This window comes from Hyperolius riggenbachi, chromosome 8 (genome assembly GCF_040937935.1).
Source record: "Hyperolius riggenbachi isolate aHypRig1 chromosome 8, aHypRig1.pri, whole genome shotgun sequence".
Taxonomy (NCBI): Eukaryota; Metazoa; Chordata; class Amphibia; order Anura; family Hyperoliidae; genus Hyperolius; species Hyperolius riggenbachi.
Window position 1 is genome coordinate 274,291,555 of NC_090653.1, and position 24,140 is coordinate 274,315,694.

General features: G+C 44.1%; 1 protein-coding gene across 1 annotated transcript in view; it reads right to left on the reverse strand.

Moving 5' to 3' along the window:
* Positions 1–24,140, reverse strand: part of AK8 (adenylate kinase 8) — a 191,367-nt gene that overhangs the window by 143,997 nt on the left and 23,230 nt on the right. The window contains exons 3-5 of the mRNA XM_068248926.1: positions 14,056–14,105; positions 12,140–12,253; positions 1,519–1,587 (exon numbers count right to left, since the gene is read on the reverse strand). Of these exons, the coding sequence (XP_068105027.1) occupies positions 1,519–1,587; positions 12,140–12,253; positions 14,056–14,105 (233 nt within the window). The remainder of the gene's footprint in view (positions 1–1,518; positions 1,588–12,139; positions 12,254–14,055; positions 14,106–24,140) is intronic.

Below are 24,140 nucleotides of genomic sequence, written 5' to 3' on the forward strand. Positions count from 1 at the left end.
GCTCGGAGATAGGCGGAAATAGCCGATCGCTGTCGGCCCGCTCTACTGTGCAGGCGCAAGTCTCCTGTGCCTGCGCAGTAGAGCAGACCCGACGGAGATCTCCATGCTGAGAGCCGCAACAGCGCCCCTGCTGGAGCCAGGAAAGGGTAAATATATCAAGCCTTGTCAGGCTTGTCGGGGGAGGATTCCGGGACACTTGGGGGGAGCCAGCGCAGGACTGCCTACAGCTACAGGGGAGGGGGAAGCCTCATTGGGACCCTGAGGCTTCCCCCTCCCGAGGTGAGTACCCCCCAGTGGACCTTCTTATAGTACAGAGTCTCTTTAAGCATATTTAGCAAGGGCTTGTTGAATATGCTTTCTTGGCTGGGCAACCACTTGTGTATGAGACTGAATTGCGCATGAGCGAATACAGCCTGCACCTGTACAGTAGCATGAAGCCACTCATGCACACAAGGCCATATTTATACTTTGTGTGCCCCTAGGACAAGAAGGTTGTGGTTCCCCTTCCATGTGCAGCAGTGCCCCTCCCATTCTATGTGCAGCCTTCTCTTCCATGTGTATCATGCATGTACTGTAACCCCTCTCTTCCATGAACAGTTTCCTTGCGCATCAGTTTCCCCTTTTCATGCGTTGTTCCCCATTTTCAGCCTCCTCTTTCATATGTAGCAGCCTCTCTTTCATGTTCAGGTGCCCTCTTAGGGTGCAGGCGCCGAAGGCCTTTCCAGAAGTGCTGCTTAGCGTGCACAGCTTTTTCCTCCATGCATGAGCGGCTGCTACTGTGCGGGCGTGACCAATACTCGCACAGGTGCAGCATGCCTATGCTCATACATGGACGGGAGCGCAGTGCGCAAACAAGAGGAGGGTCCTGAGCAGCATGGGCGGGGTCAAGGACCATCTAAGAAGCCTCCTTATCTGTTTACCTTATGAATTAGCTCTCCTTGCAGTTGCAATGTAATATAAGTAAAAGTATGATAATTCATGGGGTATACTTTCTGAATCAACCTCCCTGGGGAAAACAGGTAAGGAGAGATATTTCCTGAGGTAAATTTTGTGAATCCATCCCTTAAAATCAATTATGAAACAACCCGAGTAAACAGAACAGTCGACCCACAAACAGGGCGCTAGTCTACTTTAGGGGACCCATCAGTCAACCTCATAGGGAAAATTCAGCTGATATGACTGGGTGGAGATAGGTTGTAGTAAACTACGCCCACACTATTTTGCCAATCACAATGCTTTTTGCTGTAAGAGGGTGCTGTGGTTGGAGAGCTGTTCCCTATGAGATTTCCTGCTGGGTCCCCTAAACTAGACTAGTGCCCAAACGGCCACCTTTCTTTGGATTATGTACCTTGCCATCATACACCCATTGTGTGCTGGTCAGATCTACTTCACATTCCATTTAAGGTTTTCCTTGAACAAAAGCAAGTTTTTCTCAGGTGCTTGAAATGCTTTATTTACCCTCCCCCTCCACCCCCCCCCCCCCGCCCCTCCCCTCTTGCCGCTGTGATGTCTGCTTACTCTTTTCATGCAGTCCACTTTTGACAGTCGCTCCTGGATGATTCGGGCCCACAGCTCATCTGGGATTTCCTGGAATAAAAACACAAGTAAATAAATAAAGAGGACGCCGCAAGACCAGGAGAAGCACCAGCCCCATCTGTTCACAGAGTTCCTCTGGTAAAAAAAAAGAGAACGAACGAAGGGAGGGAGAGATGCTTGGAGAGATGGGATGAATAAGGCAAGAGAGGAGAAATTAAGTATACTGTCTCGAGTCGTCAGGTCCCGGTGGGTGGCTTGTGTCAGAACCTCTCACTGCTGGAGAGCAAATTTGTGGCTTTGAGTGTCTTGCCTTCCAAAGGTGTACCCCGCTGCTCGCAGGAAGGGATGGTGTCTACAGCGCACCTTTGAAGTGTCACGTCAAAGTAGACGTGCGTGTACCAGGGGGTCCCTTCTACACAGTGCCACCAAACCAATTTAAGGCAAGAGGAAGCCAGCTACCACAGGCCTAATCGAGCCACCTTCTCTGAAGTGTCTCCTCCGCGTTCACGTCAACACCTTCTCCTCACAGACGTCTTTTGTTTGGAAAGTTGTGTTAAAACAAAAAAATTACTTCGTGTTTTTTCGCCTGTAATAATATATTTATGTCATGTGAGATGGTTTTTGCAGCCTCTGTTCTCTGCTCTGTATTTTTCCTGTGACAGCCATCTTTAAAGCCTGGCCAAATTGATTCCTTTTTTAAAGGGAGTTTCCATTGTCGCTATAAAGATTGCCACAAGTATATTTCCGTACTGTGCAGATATTTTTGCAATCTTACGTTATTTAAAAAAAAAATATCATCCTTCCAATTCAATTTGCAGGCAGTTAAGAGTTTCTGCTATGGAAAAACTGCACTTGTTTGTAACCATGGCTACAGTCATCTCTGCCTGGAGTACAAATTAGCCAGAAAATCCCAATTTCCTCCAAAAGTGATTAGCCACACAGTCACTGTTGCTCATTTAACCCTGACAAGTCCACCATTTGGATTTTAAAGTGGACCTGAACTCTTGCACAGGACACAAGGAAAACAGAGAGAAATGCACACAGTTTGTTTTCAGAGAGAATCACAAGTGTAATTTGATCTCTCAGCTGTGTCAGCACAGAAATGTGGCATTCCTTGGCAGACACAGCTAATACTGTAGGGAAATACAGGTTGTTAAAGAGGAGTTGTTAGGTATAGGGTCTCAGAGAAAATAAACACATATATCAGTAGCTAAAGATTGGCTGTACTTACATTACATATGCATTTCACTGTCCACGTTTGGATTTCACAGAATTTGTATATAGTATATGCAGAGAATGATGCTCCTGACAGCTCATGGCAGGTTCCATGTTTGTGAAGCCAAATGTGTCGTCATGTCCTGCCTGCTTCTGATCACAGAACAGCTCATACTGAATAACACTAGTTTGCAGTGCATATTAATGAGCCATGTGGCTAGGAACAATAGCGGACTCCTGCAGTGTACTCTGCCAGGAGATTTATCTGTGCTGTGGCTGGACTGAGTTTTAGAAGCTGCTGAAACTTGATCCCGTCTTCTCCTTAGCAGCCGAGGGGAGGGCCCCAGAATGCTTTGCAGTATGTTATGCGGCTTGCGTCCTGCTTAGCTCTAAGCATTGCTGATAAGCATACATCAAAGGTAAGATAGATCTTTATCTTCAGTAATGTCTTTTTGGCTTCCTTCTAAACTGTTTAACACAGGAGACTAGAGGTTTAAATTAGCTTCTGCAGCCTGACAGTTACTCTTTAAAAGAGAATCTGTACTCTAAAATTCTTACAATAAAGAGCACACCATTCTATTCATTATGTTCTCCTGGGCCCTTCTGTGCTGTTTCTGCCACTCCCTGCTGCAATCCTGGCTTGTAATTAACAGTTTTAGGCAGTGTTTACAAACAAAAGACATGGCTTCTAACCAGTGTGACAGGCTGAGAGGAGCTAAGTCTGTGACTCACACAGAGCCTGCAGGGGGCGTGGAGAGGGTGTGTATAGATTCTGCCTATAACAAGCAGACCAGCACATTCCTGCCTGAGTGCCTGAGCCCAACAAAGCTGTCAGAGGAAAAAAGATTAGATTATATAACAGAGATAATACAGCCACTGTGCAACTAGGAAAGGCTGCAGTAATCCAGACCACATTAGAACAGGTATAGGACGTTATAGGATAGAAGAAATAAGGCTGAAAATGTTGTTACATAGTCTCTGTCTGCTTCTATGAAACCAGAAAGTAGAAACACTGCAGATTTATTGCAGGAGTTCTGTAATCTGTAACAAAGAATTGTTTTTCTATAAAGGTTCTTATATTGTTGCTTATCTTTTAGAGCAGAGAGGAAGTACTGAGTTCAGGTCCGCTTTAACCACTTCAGCTCCAATGGTTTTTCCCCTTAAACACTATAGCAATTTTCACCTTTCAGTGCTGCGCTGATTCATCTGCCAATAACTTTATCAGTACTTATCACACTGAAATGATCTATACATAGTTTTTTTTCTCCACCAATTAGGCTTTCTTTGGGTGGTACTTTTTGCTAAGAATTATTTTATTCTAATTGCATTTTAATGGGAATAATAAGAAATAAATGGAAAAAACTCATTATTTCTCAGTTCTCGGCCATTATAGTTTTAAAATAAAATGTTCTACTGTGGATAAAACCCACACATTTTATTTGCCCATTTGTCCCGGTAATTGCAACTTTTACAAATGTTTCCTAGTGCAATGTATGGTGCCAATATTTTATTTGGAAATAAAGATGCATGTTTTCAGTTTGGTGTCCATTACTAATTACAAGCCATAATTTAAAAAGTAACAGTAATATACCCTCTTAAAAAACATATTAAAAAAGTTCAGTCCCTAGGGTAACTATTTAGGTATGTTTTATTGATTTTTTTTTTTTTTCATACAAAAAGCTTTTATTTGGGCAACTATGGGAAAGTGTGGGAGGTAAGGGGTTAATTTTAAATGTATGTATAGGTTTTTTTAATTAAAAAATATGTATGTAGGTGTCATTTTACTATTTGACCACTTGATGTCCTCACACATTACTTTCCTGTGAGTAATACGCAAATACGAAGTAATGCTTGGACATGTTACTTTCGTTTTTTGTGATTGATCACGGCATCTCATCGAGGCCAGCGATCATTGACCCGGGGACTTAGATCAATTAATGGGAACTGCAGAGGGATCTCCTCTCTAAAAATCAGAGGCGAGAACAAGCGCGGGAGCAGCGGGAGAGTGTGGCGGCAAGGGATGAGTATCTATGGCCCTGAAAGCTGTAGAGGGATTTTGCAAGGACGCAGATACTTGTCCGGGGGAGGGTAAGTGGTTAAAGGATATCCAAGACATACAAGTTAAAGGACCACTACAGTGAAAAAAAGTAAGCAGTTAAAATCTGACAGAACCTTCAGGTTTTGGATTAATCCATCTACTCATTGGGGAATTGCAGGGTTTTTAGTCTTCAAAATCATTTGCTGAACAGCAGTTGTTAAGTCTAACTGCCAAAAAAAATAGTGTACATCTGAGTAGGAAGGCTGTCTGGTATCTTATTATTTTGGCAGTTAAGATGACGTTCAGTAAATGCTTTTGAAAAAAACAACCTGAGAATCCCCATGAAGAGATGGACTAGTCGAAAACCAGTCGATTCTGCCAGATTTTAACGGCTTACCTTTTTTTTGCAGTAGTGGTCCTTTAAATGGAGTATATACTTTAGTACGCGGTGTTCCCTGTCTGGCCACCAGCCAAGCAGGAAGTCACCCTCTAGCCGATAGTTAAACTTAAAGAGGAACTCCAGTGAAAATAATGCAATAAAAAAATTCTTAATTTATACAATAATTATGCATAAATTATTTAGTCAGTGTTTGCCCATTGTAAAATCTTTCCTCTCCCTGATTTACATTCTAACATTTATCACATGGTGACATTTTTACTGCTGGCAGGTGATGTCAGTGGAAGGAGATGCTGCATTTTGGGCAGTTGGAAACAGCTCTAAACAGCTGTTATTTCCCAGAATGCAACAAGGCTCCCACAGTGTGATGTCAGAACCATGGTCCTGACATCACACTGTGGGCGGGGTTTCACCACAATATCAGCCACCCTGATGATCCGTTTGTGAAAAGGAAAAGCTTTCTCATGGGAAAGGGAGTATCAGCTAATGATTGGGATGAAGTTCAATTCTTGGTTACGGCTTCTTTTTAAACTTAAACCCGCTGGCCAAGTCTTTATTGGTTGCAGACGTTATTTGCCCCATGCACAGGATGGGTGTTGTCAGTGGCACGATTGGTCCCTGTGGTGCAGCTTTACAACCAAAGGCGATCACATTCGTTCTAAGCGTCTATAATTTCATCCTTATAGCGAAAGGATGAGAAAACCTGGAGAATCCGCGATATCATTAGCGACGCTGCTGAAGTAAATGCCCTCTCATTAGTCGCAATTGGAAAGCGAGTGGCTGATCATCAGAGGATTAACGGGCTCTGCATATATACAAATCGCTGCCACTCTCTATGGCTGCTAATCCCTTCTGAAGTTCTCAAGCAACCCCTGCAGCTTAACAAAGAGCCGCTCAATGATGTCTGCTAATTGCAACACATCCTAACTGCATGGATAGAGAACTGGATATGGGAGAGCCATCAAAAGCCAGCAGACCAGGGAAACTGACGGGCTCTTTAGCCACAGAAATGAGAAGGTACACCTGTCCCTATGGAAAGGATGATAGCTAATTTTACAATACACCTGTAACGATTGTGGAATTCTTTCCGTGGTCAGCGCACAGGATGCGCACTGAAACTGCGGAAATCCTCCACAAGCGTATAATCTGAGAGAACCCAGCAAAAGGTGCAATGCACCTGTAGAGGGGAATTCCTGCCGGCAGATGGAGCCGTGGAGTGCAGAGGAACAGATCCTCTGCACAGCCACAGATGCCAGATAGGAATTGTACGAGGGAAACCAAGTGAGAACGCAATCGCAAGAGATCTGATTGCCAATGAGAATGAGCACAGGGACAGAATGTATGTGTGTGCACCAATCTAGTCGCCAACCCGCGACGGTGAACACACAACAGCAGAAGCAAAGTAGGAACGCAATCGCGAGAGAAGCGATTGCCAGAAGTGACACAAGACTGAGCAAGACAGAGCACGAGAGTAGGAAAGGCACAGCAAACAACAATGAGAAGATAAGGAAAATAAAAAACGCTAGCTAAACACGAACACCGCACTCATTCGCAACAGCGAACGCGTTTACTGAGTGGTCTCCGCACAATAAGCGCAACAGAGACAAGCACACCACCCTAACTAACCAACGCCACACAAACACGAAACAGAGAACGCGAACGCTTGCTTAACGGTTACCCCAACCGAGCCTACAGCAAGCGTTCGTATCAGACAAGACAGAGAGAAGGAGCAGCCAGCAGCAACCGCAGTGCTGGCCTACACTCCCAGACAGAGTTCAAAAGGAACCACCGCTGCTACTGCTAGAGCGAGTGCGATCCAGACAAACAAACGAACAGAAACAGGAATAGGTCAGATAAGATCCACCGCTCTTCCGCCAGTACGAGTGCGATCTAGGTTCAGGGACAGGACAGGAAGGATCCGCTGCTCTTTCCGCCAGAGCGAGTGTGAACCAAGTAGGGAAACAGAGTTAGCAGGATCCACTGCTCTTTCCGCCAGAGCAAGTGTGATCCAAGTACAGAAACAGAGCTTAGCAGGATCCACTGCTCTTTCCGCCAGAGCAAGTGTGATTCAAGTACAGAAACACAGTTAGCAGGATCCACTGCTCTTTCCGCCAGAGCAAGTGTGATCCAAGTACAGAAACAGAGCTTAGCAGGATCCACTGCTCTTTCCACCAGAGCAAGTGTGATCCAGGTTCTGGAGCAAATGATTCACCATCGCCAACCGCTGGCGACAGTGCAATCGCAAGGACAAACAGAAGACAGAACAGGCAATACAAATAATACAACCTGACTGTACAAGAGGGATGCCTAATGCAGTCCCCAGGAATACTCTAAGATAATCTTTAGCAAACAATAGCAAGGCTGACACTCCAGGAGTGTTTCAATAGTAACAAACCATGATAACCAGCAAAGGATTGTGGGATCACATGATATTTATGCTGCAAGCCTTCAAGGTAGGCGACTAGGCAATTTGCATAATTAGTATATGCAAATTCCTCAGCAGAGCAGGTCCGAAGCTTGCAAAGCAAAGACAGGTCTCTTATCCAGAGACCTGCATCCCACAGACTTAAGGAATGGTCAAACAGCTGTCTGCCTGTGCAGCCAGCTGAGCGGATCATTACAACACCTCTTTTAACCAATCAGCAACTTCACAGGTTAACATCGTTTGAAATATGTGCACTGCTTATGACTATGACTTCATTCGGCAGAACTAGTGCTGTAAATTCTTGGAATGCTTTGATCTCTCTCTCTACTAGCAGAAAGTATAGAAACTGAAAGCAGGCATCCTATGTTATTGCCTCACACGCCCCCCTAGTGGCAAGTGCCGATACATACACTTTACAGCAGTAATAATAAGAAGCAGGGTAATAAGAAATAAAAACAAATGTGCTAAAATAAATTGGCCTGGAGCACTAGTTGAAAGCCTCTAAATAAACTGGCTGCTAAAGGGTTAATTAGACCCTGCAGTTCTTACCTAAAAGTGCTGCAGACATCTCGTATGCCATGTTCTACTACAGCTTGCATAGCTGGTGAAAGAGTGGGTCAGAGAATTTCTCTTCCCCACTTAGATTTACATAGACCCTGTGGGTGCAGGAACTGGCTTTACCTCCTTCTAAATAAATAACATTGAAGCACACCTGAAGTGACACTAAAACTCCTAAGCTAGACATGGAATCTTGATAGTTGGGGCCAGTTTACACAGAGTCCTGTGTAGCACAACACAAAAGATATGCACAGCACAGGCCAATACACGTCAATGGCAACGCACAATGAATTTGTCCAATGCACTTGCAATATTAAACAATGCCATTGTCATAAATTGGTTTGTGCTGTACATCCCTGTTAGGCTAGCACTGATTTATGATGCACCGGTGCAAACAAACACTGATTTTACCTGGCTCCCCCTGTTGTACCTCTCTGCAACCCTGCTCGTGGCTCTGATGCAGCAAGTTCAAGAGAAGGTGAAAGAGCTCTCTTCCTTCGGGGCATGCTCTGTTCTACTCTGTGCTCCTGCCTGGCTGTGTACAGCAGCCATGGCAGAGAGTGTTCTGGACATGTATACTTCAGAAGTGCCATGCTCAGAGCGCTCTTGGGTGTGGCTGTACACAGCTGGGCAGGAGTACAGCCACAGAATGGGACAACATGCGCTGAAAAAGGAGAGCTCCTTCAGCTTCCATTCTAGTCCAAGCCACGAAAAGGGAACAGAACAGTGCAACAAAAGGGAGCCCGGCAAAACCAGGGGACCTGGAAGTATCAGGACACCATAACAGACAAAATGTTATGTTTATTTTAGTATTATTTGGGTCCGCTTAGGTGTCCTTTAAACTTCATAGAAATACTAAACTTCCGTCTCCTAACATGTGTTTATAGATCATTAGGGTAGCAGTTTTGGGAACGAGTGTTACACAGACATTGAGTTTGGCTATAGCTGAGCAGTATGTGCTGTTCTATAGAGGAGGGATGCAAAAAATCCCTGTGTGGCCAACACTGGGCAAACACAAGGCAGGGGTCACACTTGTCTCCACAGAAAACTGTAGCAATTTACTATGGACATATCTTCTGACTTTTGGTCGACAGCCAGTTGGCAGCTGCTGACTGTTGAACAGAGAGGTAAGGGAAGAATGGCCAAACTAGTTTAAGCTGACAGAGAGGCTACAGTAACTCATAATCTATAACTGTGAAGAGAAGAAAAGCATTTTAGTACATGACTACATGTCACACCACATCAGGTTACAATCCAAGAACAGGAAGCTGAGACGCATACATTTAGCTCCAACGATGCATGAGTTAGGTGCACAGGAGCTGCCGATAATAAAATATTGGTAATTTAAATGACCAAAATTTTACTATAGACAAACTCTGTGGCCATTCTTCCCTAGTGCCTAAAGTTTTGAACCTAAATTTGAAATGCAAGTTTCAACTCTTCACATTAAAGTGCTAATTTTTCAAGTTAATTGCAAAGCCCCCAGACAAGCTATCAACACAAAATGTGCTACATATGTTAGGGTCACTAATGGGAACATGCCACGACCTGGGGTGGGAATAAGGCCCTTATCAACAACCTTGGACAAAGGTGCTCTGTGGAGGAGGAGGGGGACTTTGCTAACCCTTTCCGCAGAGTCCTATCCCCATCCTATAGACTATGTGAGTACCACACTAGCGAGCTTTGAATTCCCTGGGGAATATCAGCCTGCCTGGGGGCAAGGGGTTAACGGTGCTAGGTTAGGGGGGGGGGGGGGAGAGACTGTCCTTTTTGTAAATTTTTAATGTGTATTTCATTTTAACATTTTTGACAGATGGATTTTCCCCTGTTCCAAGCACTTGGCCATTGTGCAAACTGGCATTGTCATTGGCCGAATATTAATCCATATGATTGATAAGATTGGGGGGTTCTTTGTGTAGAGGAGGGCCAAAGCCTCCTCTGCAGAACACCTTGTCCAAGGTTATAGACAAAAGGGTCTAACCCACACCTCTGGTGTCCAGGAGGAAGTAGGCATGACTACTACCACAACTCATGTGGCAGTAGGCCCCGCAAGGGATTCATGTCGAAGCCCGGAAGCCCTTTATAACATAAAGTGTGCCTCCAGATGTCCACCTCCTCCTCAGGTGAAATGGGTACAGGGGACGGAAGCAGGAAATGTGGGCACCTGTGGCAAATAGGCTATTTGGTTGATGGGCGCCAAAAGCAGAAATTTGGGTGCCTAATAAATAGCGGGCCCCAGGCCTGTGCAACCAACATTTTTTTTCATTTTGAGGATTATCATTTTGAAAATAATAATTTTGAAATTCTTTTTGAGAATTATCATTTCGGAATTATTGTTTTAAAAATAGTTTTAGAAACGTATCATTTTTTTTGTATTTACATAATTTGCAGGGGAGGAGAAGGGTTTTACGGTTAGGAATCAGAAAGGGTGGTTTCAGGGTTAGGCTTTAGGAAGGGAGGTTATAGGCTAAGGGTTCAGGAAGGGGGGTTTTAGGGTTAGGCATCCGGAATGGGGGGGGGGGGGGGGGGTTGGGTTCGGTGTCAGGAAGGAGGGGGTCATAGTGTCTTAGGGTTAGGCATCGGAGGGGGGAGGGTCTTGTGTGAGAGTAGGGTTAGTTTTAGTTGTAGTAAAATATCGGTAATGTATACCTGTGTTTTACTTTTGTTATTACTACAGTAAATATTTTTTGGGGTTCATTTGGCGCCCAATATACAATGGGATTTCTCATTTACACTTATTTTAGCTTCACTCCGCGCCCTTTTAATACCGCCATTTTACCATATTTATTACTCTGATGGAGATATTCCTGAAAAAACGATAAAAAACATTGATATATAGGATATTTTGACATTTCAGCTTCACCCCGCATCCTTTTAATACCGTTATTTTAACATATTTATTATTCTAATAGAGATAAAGATGAAGAAACAATAAAAAAAATGTATAAACAATATTTTGACATTTTCTGCTTCACCCTGTGCCCTTTTTTCCTTGCGCCCTAATTTAAAGAGACTCTGTAACAACATTTTGAGCCTTATTTCTTCTATCCTATAAGTTCCTATACCTGTTCTAATGTGCTCTAGCATACTGCAGCCTTTTCTAGTTGTACTGTCTCTGTAATAAATCTTATCTTCTTTCCTCTGTCGGGCTCAGGCTGGAATGTGTGGAATGTGCAGCACTGCTTGTGATAGGCAGAAGCTTTACACACCCTCTCCAAGCTCTCCTCTCAGCCTATCACACTCTGGTTAGCAGTCATGTCTTTTGTTTGTAAACACTGCCTAAAACTGGCAATTACAAGCCAGGATTGCAGCAAGGAGTGGCAGAAACAGCACAGAAGGGCCCAGGAGAACATTATGAATAGAATGGTATGCTTTTTATTGTAAGAATTTTAGAGTACAGATTCTCTTTAATGTATGCATAGGAGACATCTTTCCATGACCCTAAGATACGTAATAAATTTGGTGTTGACAGCAAGATTTCGCAATCAACTCGAAAAGTTGGCACCATCAACTTTCAATGTAAAAAGCTGAAACACAAAACCAAAACTGAAAAACAGCCTTGGAATTTAGGGAAACTGAAAAATTTGCAAGTTTTGTTCGCCTCTATTCAGGAACCCATGCTGCAAAGAACTACGGCTGTTTTGAGTGCAAAAGCAGGCTTTATCCAGCATTGGCATAAAGTTCCTGACAAAGTGCTCAGTGACTGTAGATTTATGTTCTCAAGCAGAGTCACTCCTTAAACCGTTGATGTGGCGGCATCCAACTATCTGTAGACGCCTTAGGACTGCTGCTCAGAGATTTGCTGTGCCTTGACCACATCCGCACGTATGTAAACAAAATAAAATATACATAAGACCGCAACACTATTTACAAGAGAATGAAGAAAATGTTATTGTATATATAAATGAAATGTGGCTCTCCTTTCACCGGGATGCGTGTGGAAATAATGCATAAGTTCCAGCAGCCGTACCTGGCCTTTATCTTTGTACGACCGAGCTTCTTCCACCAACGGCGAGACATCATTTGACAACATATTCTCTGGAGTAAGGTGAGTGGCATTCATACGCTTACATAGCAGCTTCGCCTGCGGGGAAAAGGAGGAGAAGAGTCCAACTTTATGCAAGAAAAAATAGGTTTCAAAGGCCCTTTTCTTTCCAAGCCAAGCGAACCTCTACCTCTTCCAGCTCGCTCCTTAAATAAATGATCTAGGACGAAATGTATGTTTAAACACAGCGCCGTCCCTCTGTTGTTTTCGAGGGAGGACACAGGAGGCTTGGAGGTGCGGGAAACCTCAACCCGGGGTGACTGAGCGCGCTGATCGTTATATAAAGCACAGGAAATGAGATGCGTGTGCTTCGTGAATCATTGAAGAGGCACCCACTTCCTGTGCTGGTGGCCATTTTGTTCTTGGAAACAGCCGTTCACAAAAACTTGGCTTTTTAGACAGAAAATACGCTAGATTTCAGTGGGGATGAACTAGAATTTTGATTCAAATTTTTCTTCAAAGAATAAAGAGAACCTGAGGCATAAAAAGATAAAATAAAAAAAGTAAATACTTACCTAAGGAGAGGGAAGCCTCTGAATCCTCCCACGCTGTCCTCCAGTCCTCTACTGCTGCCCAGGCTCCTCCTTAACATCAGGGACATGCTCCTCTTTTGGTATGCGTGCACACGGAGCAACTTCTTGCGCACAAGCGGCTTTGTGCTACTGCGCAGGTGCGGCCATGCACATACAGGCGTGGTCCGGCAGCACTTGTGCCTGAAGGGAAGCGCGCTCTGATCTCATTACCAACAAGCCTTTGACGGTAATCTTTAGGGGATCTGCACTCAGCAATAGGGGACCGAAGGACGGCGTGGGGAGCCTTTACAGCAGGGGTGTCAAACTCAATCACACAAGTGTCCAAAATCTAAAACAGTCCCGAGAGTAACTCAGTGGAACAGTTCTATATATACCTGCTCCAGTGATGCTTCACGTAGCCCATGGCGCGCAGGCGTAGTTGCCATCTATGACTGTAACGGAACTGACTAGCGCGGGAGAACGGAGGCTTGTGCAGGACCGGCGCGGGACAGGATGGCTGCTGGGGGCTTGGGGAAGCCCAAGGTAAGTGAAACTGTTTGCTTTGCAGTAAGTTTACAGTTCCGCTTTAATCTCTAGTTATCTGGCTTGCAGTCAATGCCATATATACTCTTTTCTTATTTCTCTCTGATTCAAACACAATAGGGGAATGACAGCTGAGTGAGTTGTGCGCCCCCCTCCTACACTGCGCCTTAAGGCTGGAGCCTCTCTCGCCTCGGCCCGGCCCTGGTGACAATCCTCCTCCTGTCACCCTCTGGATAGGAAGGGAGTGTACCATTGTTCTTTTACTGTTTACGGTGAATGGCAAGGAGGACTGCATTTCGCCCGTAGGCCTTGAGTTTGACACCTGTGCTCTATAGGAACCAGAGGCTTCCCTCTAACTAGATAAGCAATTCTTTTTGCACCCAAGGTTCGCCACAGGTACACTTTAAGGGGTTATTAAAGGGAACCTAAACTGAGAAGGATATGGATTTTTCCTTTTAAAATAATACCAGTTGCCCGACTCTCCTGCTGATCCTGTGTCTCTAATACTTTTAGCCGCAGCCCCTCAACAAGCCTGCAGATCAGGTGCTCTGACTGAAATCAGACTGGATTAGCTGCATGCTTGTTTCAGGTGTGTTATTCAGCCAGCACTGCAGCCAAAGAGATCAGCAGGCCTGTCAGGCAACTGGTATTGTTTAAAAGGAAACGTCCATATCCCTCTCAGTTAAGGTTCCTTTTAACATACAAGCAACAATAACTTTGTACATACAGTATATGGATACATGTCTTTTCTTGCATTTGGCCAGAGGTCTTCTTTAGTGTACTTACTATAGTGTGCTTTCCGGAGGCAGGTGGGCCTAACACAATGATTCTTGGCACTATAATGAAGAAAAATGTAATAATAATAATAATAAAAATAATAATATTATCAGATTAAACAGTACCAACTCATTCAACGCAGACTGCACAGAATCATTGCTATCAAATGCTTCCAGCTATTACACACAATAACTTCTAGAAAAAATATCCTGTAGAGTAGAAGAAGTTAAAGCAAATAATGTGATCAATTTAACTGGGTGATTGCTTTGTAACTCTGTGATTGGCTGGTCAGAATTATGTCACAGTTCTGCTTCCTGATTCATTTATTAATTATGCCCCAAAATAATGTCACCTGTGTAAAAATCACAAGTCTCCCTAACACAGAATATAGCAGGAAAGAGGAACTGCCATTGCAATGGGTGTATTATATTAAATTAATAATAATAAAAAAACTTTCACTTTTCTGCTTAAAGCCACACTGAATCCTGCAAGAAGAAAAAAACAAACAAAACAAAACACCCCTCAGTGCTATGTCTGCTCACCCCTAGACAGTGGCGTAACACAATAGGGGCTGCAAGGAATGCAGCCACGGTGGAGGGGGGGCTGGGGGGCAGGGCCATTTCGGGGGGCAGGAGAGGTCGCCATGCATGAGGGGAGAGCAATGGCCACCCACATCGGCGGGGAGGGGGTCCACTCACCCCTCCCTCACCTCAGGCTCTCCCCTTAGCGCTCCAGCATTAATGCTGGAGCGCTAAGGGGGGAGCGCTAAGGGGAGACCACAAGTTGAGGGAGGGGGGGAGTGGCCCCCCTCCCCGCCGATGTGGGTGGCCAATGCTCGCCCCTCATGCGCTGTGCCCCTGGGGCACCTAACTGGCTAGGGGCACCTATACCTAGCTATACTGAGGGCACCTATACCTAGCTATACTGAGGGCACCTATACCTAGCTATACTGCGGGCACCCATGCCTGGCTATACTGGGGGTACCCATGCCTGGCTATACAGTGGGCACCTATACCTGGCTATACTGAGGGCACCTATATCTAGCTATACTGAGGGCACCTATACCTAGCTATACTGCGGGCACCCATGCCTGGCTATACTGGGGGTACCCTTGCCTGGCTATACAGTGGGCACCTATACCTGGCTATACTGAGGGCACCTATGCCTAGCTGTACTGAGGGCACCTATACTTAGCTATACTGCGGGCACCCATGCCTGGCTATACTGGGGGTACCCATGCCTGGCTATACAGTGGGCACCTATACCTGGCTATACTGAGGACACCTATCCCTAGCTGTACTGAGGGCACCCATACCTGGCTATACTGTGAGAATAAATGCCTGGCTATACTGTGGGCACCCATGCCTGGCAATACTGGGGGAACCTAAACCTAGCTATACTGTGGGCACCTTTTCCTGGCTATACTGGTGGCGGCTATAATGAGGGCACCTATACCTAGCTATACTAGAGGCACCTATACATGGCTATTCTGGGGACGGGCACCTATACCTGGATATACTGGGGGCACATATACCTGGCTACAGTGGCGTAGCTAAGGAGCTGTGGGCCCCGATGCAAGTTTTACAATGGGGCCCCCCCAAGCACTCTATACCTAACAATTGATGCGGCGCACCAAAACCTGCCAATTGCAAGTACAGTGTCAGAGGTGCAAGAAGGGGATCGGGAACAGTTTGTTAATGGTTACCACTATTCAAAGTATGTATAGAAGTGATTATTAGGCGCACAGGACCAATAGAGAGCTAATACTGTAGTTGAGGGAGGGCCCTTTCGGGGCCCCTCTGGCCCTAAGGGAACCGATGCGGTCGCTACCTCTGCACCCCCTATTGCTACGCCCCTGCCTGGCTATCTGAACTGGGGGCACCCGGCGGTGGGCTCCGTGTGCCAAAACCGTGTGCCAAAACCACCTGCTTCGGCACCTATACCTAAGGTTGGGGGAGGCCATCAAAATGTTTGCAGGGGACCCAGTGATTTTTAGTTACGCCCCTATGTATTGCAATTAGAAATAGAAAGACAATCAGGGAAACAGAGAGGCAGCAACCCATAGCAACAAAATTACACAAAGATTTTAGGTGTACATACAGTAACTCCTTTTGTATCCTATTTCTTAGATGTTTCTATGGCTTCTGTTCCCCTTTCCCCATCATTCACTAAGGATTAGCACCTAATTATGTGCGGAAATGCATATATATGCATATGTGAAAACTATTTCTAAATTAGCTCACTATGAATTTAACAAGGGTTTCTTGTAACCCTTTTCTCCCTGTCTCACATGGCTGGCTTGAAGAGGAACTGTAGTGACAATAAAGTAATACATACATTTTTTTTTTTTAACAATATTCATTTATAAATTATTTAGTTAAGTCAGTAGTTGCCCACTGTAAAATATTTCCTCTTCCTGATTTACATTCTGAAATATATCATCACTGGTGGCAACATATTTAGTTCTGCGAAGTGATCTCTGAGGAATGTTTGTTCATTGAGAGTTCTATGCACTGAGGGAGATACTGCTTGCCTGGCTGTTGAAAACAGCTGTTTTTTCCCCAAAATGCAACAAGGTTCACAGAATGCAAACTTCCATGGCCATGACATCACACTGTGGGAGGGGTTTTGCTACAATATCAGCCATACAGATGTCCCTGATGATCTATTTGAGAAAAGGTCAAGATTTCCCATTGGAAAGGGGTTATCGGCTACCGATTGGGATAAAGGTCAATCTTGGGTTAAAGTTAAGAGCAAAACAGCAGACATCCAGTGAAAACACATAACAGAATTATGCTTTTGTTATGCAAAATATACTTCACAACAGTTTGAAACTAATAAAATAACCCTCCTCCCTTCGACAGCTCTGACCCCTAGGAGAGGCGTGGACCCTACATAACCACCCCCACCCAATTCAACAGCTCTGCCTTCATCACTGGTGGACATGTGGGTTCTATGGTAAAATCACTAAACTTGTTGGGCTTGTAACCAATAATCGCAATTCAGGCGTGGTAGAGATTTTCTCGTACTGCACCTGCCCAGGACACTGCTGGCCATGGGAACGCATACAAAGATACGCATGGCCAGGGCTCAGTGGAAGTCGACTTAGAAGTCAGCTTCCACTACGAGAAGAAAAGTGAGCCGCGGCGGGGGAGCGGAGGTTCGGTATGTCACGTGGCGGGCACAGGTTGACTGCAGGGGGCTGGCAGAAGCCCCAGGTAAGTTAAACTTTTATTTTTTAAAGACCTTTCAGTTCCGCTTTAAAGTGAATGGGAACCACATTTAAAGCGGAATATAACCCTGCATTTCAACTTTGCTCTAAAACATTATTTACAGCATATTATATGCAAAAAGCATTTTTTTTTTTACTAGACCAGCATTGGAAGGGTTACACACAGAGCTTTAAAGTTCCTGGAGAGAAATGCAGATGCATCCGAAGCTTACATAGATACATTTTGTTTACATAAATGTATCTAAAGCTGGCCACTAACGGTCCAATGTCTAGCGAAAAATCATTCGAGCGATCAGAAATTCTGATCGCACGAAAAATCGTTCACTACACCATCAACTAACCAATCTTTGCTTCCTATCTATCACGACCACCAAGAAAATCCAAATTTTCGTTAGACAAAAATTCATTCGGGCGACATTTTTTTCACTCGTTCATAATCGATTGTGTCCACCAATGGAGATGATTTACAACCAATCCGATCAGAATTTCTGATCGCTCGAACGATTTTTCGCTAGAAATTGGACCGTTAGTGCCCAGCTTAAGTGTGGAATGTGACTCACTCTCTCTGACTGAGAAGGAGCTGGAGGACAGCCAAAGAGTATGTAACATTTCTCACTTGTTACATTCTATTTAGTTAAAAGTATCTATCTGAACATCTGCATATCTCTCCAGGAACTTTAAACCTCTGTGTTTAACCCTTCCAATGCTGGTCTAGTAAAAAAAAAATGCTAGTTGCATATAATATGCTGTAAATAATGTTTTAGAGCAAAGTTGAAATGCAGGGTTATATTCCGCTTTAAAAAAATGAGACAGATACTTAGCCAAGGAGAGGGAAGGCTCTGGGTCGTATAGAGCCTTCCCGTTCCTCTCCTGGTCCCGTCGTTCCAGTGCTGGCTCACCCGGTAGCAGTATTTGACTAATTTAGTCACATACTGCTTTACCCGGCCGAAGGAGGCTTCAGAAGTCTTCAGGGAGCCAGAGTGCTCCTGAAGAAGGGCAGCCCGGTACTGCACCTGTGCAAGCCCGTTCTCTTGCACGCTCACGCCTGTGCAGTATGGAGCCGCACGTCTTTGGGAGGACACGGCTCCCGGAGACTTCCAAATACCCTTTCGGTGGGGGATTGAAACAGGAGGGAACAAGCACAGGATAGAGGGCACAGAGAGAGGAGACGGAAGGCTCTATACAACCCAGAGCCTTCCCTCTCCTTAGGTAAGTATTTGCTTCATTTTTTAAAAAATGTGGTTCCTATTCACTTTAAGAAGGCAAATTATACTAAGGCTTATTTTCATTTCAGGTTTGCTTTGAAACCCAACTAAAAAAATAAAGATAGGAGTAAAGCGCACGCCGTGCGTCCGCAAGGAGAGATTTTAGCACAACATGGAAAGCTGAATGTTCTTAAGACCAATAACCACCACTGCAAAGTTTCCCAAACTCCCCAAATACTTTTGCCATATCCCGACATAAAGGGATTTTCTCCCTTTATAAAAACTTGATCTCCTTACTTAGAAGCGCTTAGAATTGATTGGCCCGCGGACTCCGCATGGCTGGCGGCTTCCCATTATTAAACTCGTTCTTCCTTGCCACCTGACGCAGCGCACCTTGAATTTCCAACTGTGCGTGTTGGAATAATTTATTAATGGAGCCATGAAAGAGTGCTCTGTTGCCAAGATTAATCAACTTCTGCAAAGCACATCAAAGGAAATCAAGAAACCTCTCCATCCACAGATCCTTTTGAGGTTTAACGAGGAAAGCGATTTAAAATTCAAAAGAGAATCCTCAAGGTATTGGATCTTTTATGCGCCGCATTTTTTTTTTTTTGGACAAACGTTTGATAAGAAAAGGAAACACTCTGTTATGGGCTTCGTATCACGCTTTAATATTGCCCCGGGCTACTGTAAATGTTCGGTTTGTACAAAATATGCTTTTTTTTTTTACCCTCTTTACGTCGTTTATTGGATGGAGATGAGAGAAGCAGTGGACAAGTCAGAACAGTTTTGCTCATTGACAATATTACAATATTGTAGTAGTTCCGGTTTGTTGCCATATTTATAATTATAACAAGGTGGACAGTCTGCGGTCTGATTTTCAGTGCTGGATTCCAGAATTAAAGTGAACCTCCGGACTAAATATCTACTCAGCAGAACTGAAAAGGCTTGGTATTTCTTTAACAGTTTCACAGCATCAGATCTTTGTTTTTCTTATAGAAGTCTCATTTTTAGCTACATTTTTAGCTAAGCTCCACCCATCAAAGAAAAAAAGCCCGGGCTTTTTTCCCCTGATGCTGTGCAGAGCATGATGGAATTTCCTATGTTGTTATTCATGTTGCCTAGCAACTAGGAGAGGTGCTCAGGACACAGGACAGTTGGAACTGTGTCTCATGCTCCCTGTCACCTCCTTTCAACCAAAAAGATGGCTGCCATCATGAAATCAAACATTTGCCTGTTCTTTTAAAACAGTGTGGGTAGGAGATTATATTACCTATCTATTTTAATTAACATAACTAATGTAACCTAATGACAGTATGTTTGTTTAGGCTGGAGTTCCTCTTTAAAGAATGATGGTATTTAAAAGCCCCCATTTACACATGTTCAGGACCATTAAAGTGGTATGAAGCTCAGCATCTCTTCTCTGCTCTAAAAGATTAATTGCAACATAAAACCCACTAGGAGCAAAAAAAATGGGAGCAGAACGGCATTTAACAGTTAAACACAGCAGTTTCTTCTTCAGTGGGAAGCTAAGCAACCTATGCTGATTACATTGTCTTATGTTTGTTTCCTTATCAGACACATTTAGTAAATATTCCTGGCAGTGCTTTATCTCAGCTGTATGCTTCACAAAGCAGAAAAAGGAGAGAAAAGGTCACTAGATACTTTTTAATATACAGACAGTCCCCTACTTACAAATGGCTCAAGTTACAACGTTCCCGAGATACAAAGTTATCTTCTTTAACAAAACATAAAATACTGTTTTGTTTTACATATTTTTATTATTAAATGTTACAGTGATGAGGAGGGCTGGTGGTTCAGTGATGAGGAGGATTGGTGGTTCAGTGATGAGGAGGAGTGGTGGTTCACAGTGATGAGGAGGAGTGGTGGTTCACAGTGATGAGGAGGAGTGGTGGTTCAGTGATGAGGAGGATTGGTGGTTCAGTGATGAGGAGGACTGGTGGTTCAGTGATGAGGAGGATTGGTGGTTCAGTGACGAGGATTGGTGATTCAGTACAGAGGAGGACTGGTGGTTCCATGAAAAGGAGGATTGGTGGTTCAGTAAAAATGAGGATTGGGGCTTCAGTGATAAAGAGGATTTGTGGCTCAGTGAAGAGGAGGACTGGTGGTTCAGTGATAAGGAGGATTGGTGATTCACTAAAAAGGAGGACTGGTGGTTCAGTAATGAGAAGGATTGGTGGCTCAGTGACGAAGGAGGACTAGTGGTTCAGTGACGAGGAGGACTGGTGGTTCAGTAATAAGGGAGATTGGTGGCTCAGTAATAAGGGAGATAGGTGGTGCAGTGATGAAGAGGATTGGTTGTTCAGTGACGAGGACGACTGGTGGTTCAGTAATGAGGGGGATTGGTGGTTCAGTGAGGAGGAGGACTGGTGATTTAGTAATGAGGAGGATTGGTGGTTCAGTGACGAGGACGACTGGTGGTTCAGTGATGAGGATTGGAGGTACAATTAAGACGAGTTCTGCTGGTTCACATCTTAGGGGGGGGGGGGGGGGGGAATGTGGCACTCATGTTACTTACCCTCTCCCTTTGTCTCTGCTACAGCCTCTGACCTCCTTCCTACCTATATCAATCAGTGGGTGGCAAGGCAGTAAGAGATGGCGGGGGAGGAGTCATGATCACAACATATGATGTAGCAGGGGAAACAGCAATGCTGGGTCAGGATTGATATTGCATGGGGCAGCAACTGCATGAATATTGAAGAGGAAGTATAGTCAACGTAATGAATAAAATTGCTTATTTTTTTACAATCTTAAGTATTTAGCCAGTGTTTGCCCATTGTAAAATCTTACCACTCCCTGATTTAGATTTGGAAATTTATCACAGGTAACGACATCTTTAGTCCTGTCAGGTGATCTCTGGGGAATGTTTGGTCACTGAGAGTTCCAAAGCCAGTAGAAAAAAAAACGATCTCCCAGAATGCTCCAGGGGGGTGGAATTCTGCATATCTAATCAACCTAGAGGGCGGGGCTACATTACAGCGATATATAGATATAGGAAGTGGTTCTGAAACCTGGAAAATTACCGTAAAAGTGGGTATCCTGTACTGCATTCTACTAAATGTCATAACAGTGCCTCTTTAAAGAGACACTGAAGCGAAACAAAAATTATGATATAATGATTTGTATGTGTAGGACAGCTAAGAAATAAAACATTGGGAGCAGAGACATAAGTCTAATATTGTTTCCAGTGCAGTAAGAGTTAAGAAACGCCAGTTGTTATCTATGTAAAAAAGCCACTGAGCTCCACAACTTTTTAAAGTCGCAGAGAGCTTTGTCTTCTGAAGCTTGTTATCTCAACTGTCACTCACTGTATTTTCTATTTCTCTGCAGAGGTGTAACGATTTGTGTCAGCAAGCGACAGAATTCTGATTATTAGGTGATCTGCAGTATCACCTATAATGCAGATATATACCTGCAGATATATACCTGATTATAAGGTGATCTGCAGAATCACCTATAATACTGGTATATCAGAAGCTGATGTGACAACAAATACAGATGGTGTTTGGTGCAACAGTGATACTGATAAGAGCAACATCACCAGAGGAGCTGGTGGGTATAATCAGTATAATGCCTCTCACCAGAGACAAGGGCCCTCTGGTGAGAGTAGAGTAGTCAGACAGATCGTGTTTGGCAACAGACAGACAGATGCAGTACAAAATCGGGAGACAGAAACAGAAATATATAAACAGGCAGGGTTTGGCAACTAGATCAGATGAGCAAAGGTACAGAATCACTTGGCAAGAGAGAGGTCAGAACGAGCCAGAGTCATACACAAATAATATACAGTAAGGTGATGGTTAAGGCTATCAAACAATTCCTATCTTGTGTGAAATCCCCGGTTTCCTCCCGGATCAAAGCACACCGGAACTATCTAAGGGTCTGAGTGCTAACACGAAGCATTCGCAACAGCAGACAAGTTGCGAGTGACACAGTACGGCTTATGAAGCAGAGGGAGACCCTCCAAGCACGCCTCTAGCGATCAACCAATGAGGAGCGGCGAGCGTCTCCTCTGACGTCAGCCGACCAGCCGGTCAGCTGACGCGCCTCCTCCCCGCATAAAGGTCCCGTCTATGCGCAAGGCAACCCTATGTGCAACTGACAGTTCCGTCCTCGGCGTGCTAGACGCTTGAGGCCCGGACATGCTGCTAAACAGGGGGCTGGAGGCAGCTGCGGTGGTAGCGCTATTCCCTGCAGCTGCCTCTCCAGCTTTTATTACAAGAGGACAGGTCAATAGTTCACAAGACTGCTCTGTAAAATTATTTAGAATGCTGAGTAGTGTGTAAACAGCAAATATTAGAGAATGATGCAATGTTAAAAAAAAAAACACTATGGGCCCGATTCACAAAGCGGTGCAAAGTGTTTGCACACCTGTGAATTCCCGTGCGCAAATGCGCAGGGCGCAGTGAAGTGCGCACGATGCGCCCATTGAACCCTATGGGCGCTGCGCGCGAAATTGCGCGATTGCGTGCGCAAAAACTTTGCGCACTGGACTTTGTGCGCGATAACCAGCACAAAGCGGTGCTAACTCAGCGGTGCAAAGGTTATCACGCCTAAAGTCTTTTAGGCGTGATAACTGAGCTATCACCGCTTTGTGAATCAGGCCCTATAACTGAAAATAACAATATGAGAATATTTTCTTTGCTACTAATGTTCTAGTAATTATCAGTACTACACAACCAATTCATTATATCATAAAAAATGTTTCGCTTCAGTGTCTCTTTAAATTGCAATAAAAAAAAAAAACAAAAAAACCTCTTGCGGTCTGATTTGACCCAAATTACAGCTGAAAACCTTTCCCACATAATGGCAGACAAAGTTATTAAATATTACTTTTTAATAACCCCCATAGACTTATTTACCGGGATCTTTAACTTTATTCCATTTTTTTGTCCTAATTCCCTACCAAGAACGCAAACAAGGGGCCCTACTCAGGGGATCCACCCAATAAATATTCAGACGCTTCAAGCGGCTTATCAAATAAAATGGTGGTTGAGGACAACTTATTGTTTAGAGCTAATTAGGCCTCATTTTTCTTGCATGTTTTCTGTTATTTATTTATTAATTCGCATCCGCTCGCTCCAAAGTAATATCAAGATAGAGTTTTGTGGGGGGGGGGGGGGGGGGGGGGGTTGTTTTGTGCTGGGGGAATTGTACTGCTTGTTTATGCACATACTACTTACTCCTTGATATTACAATCCATCTTTACAAGAAATAGGAGAAATATTATAGAACTTAATAACATAATGATCAAAGTAAACCATCCTGCTTTATAGAGGAGGCATCCCTTTATAAGGGGGTCGTAAGGCCTCGCTCACGCTGTGCGCATTGTGATTACAGAGGGTCAATTGTGATCATTATTATTCCTACCTTATTATGACTACCGAGATTCCTACAGAAACCTGAACGTTAGGTTTAGAGCATCTTATGTCTACCTCAGCCTCTGTACAAGTATTGGGTGTGAAGGACTTTAAAAGGAACTGTAGTGAAAATAACATATAAATTGCTTATTTTTTACAATATTAATTTATAGATTATTTAGTCAGTGTTTGCCCATTGTAAAATCTTTCCTCTGGTTTAAATTCTAAAATGTATCACTGGTGGTGGCAGCTTTAGTCCTGCCAGGTGATCTGTAC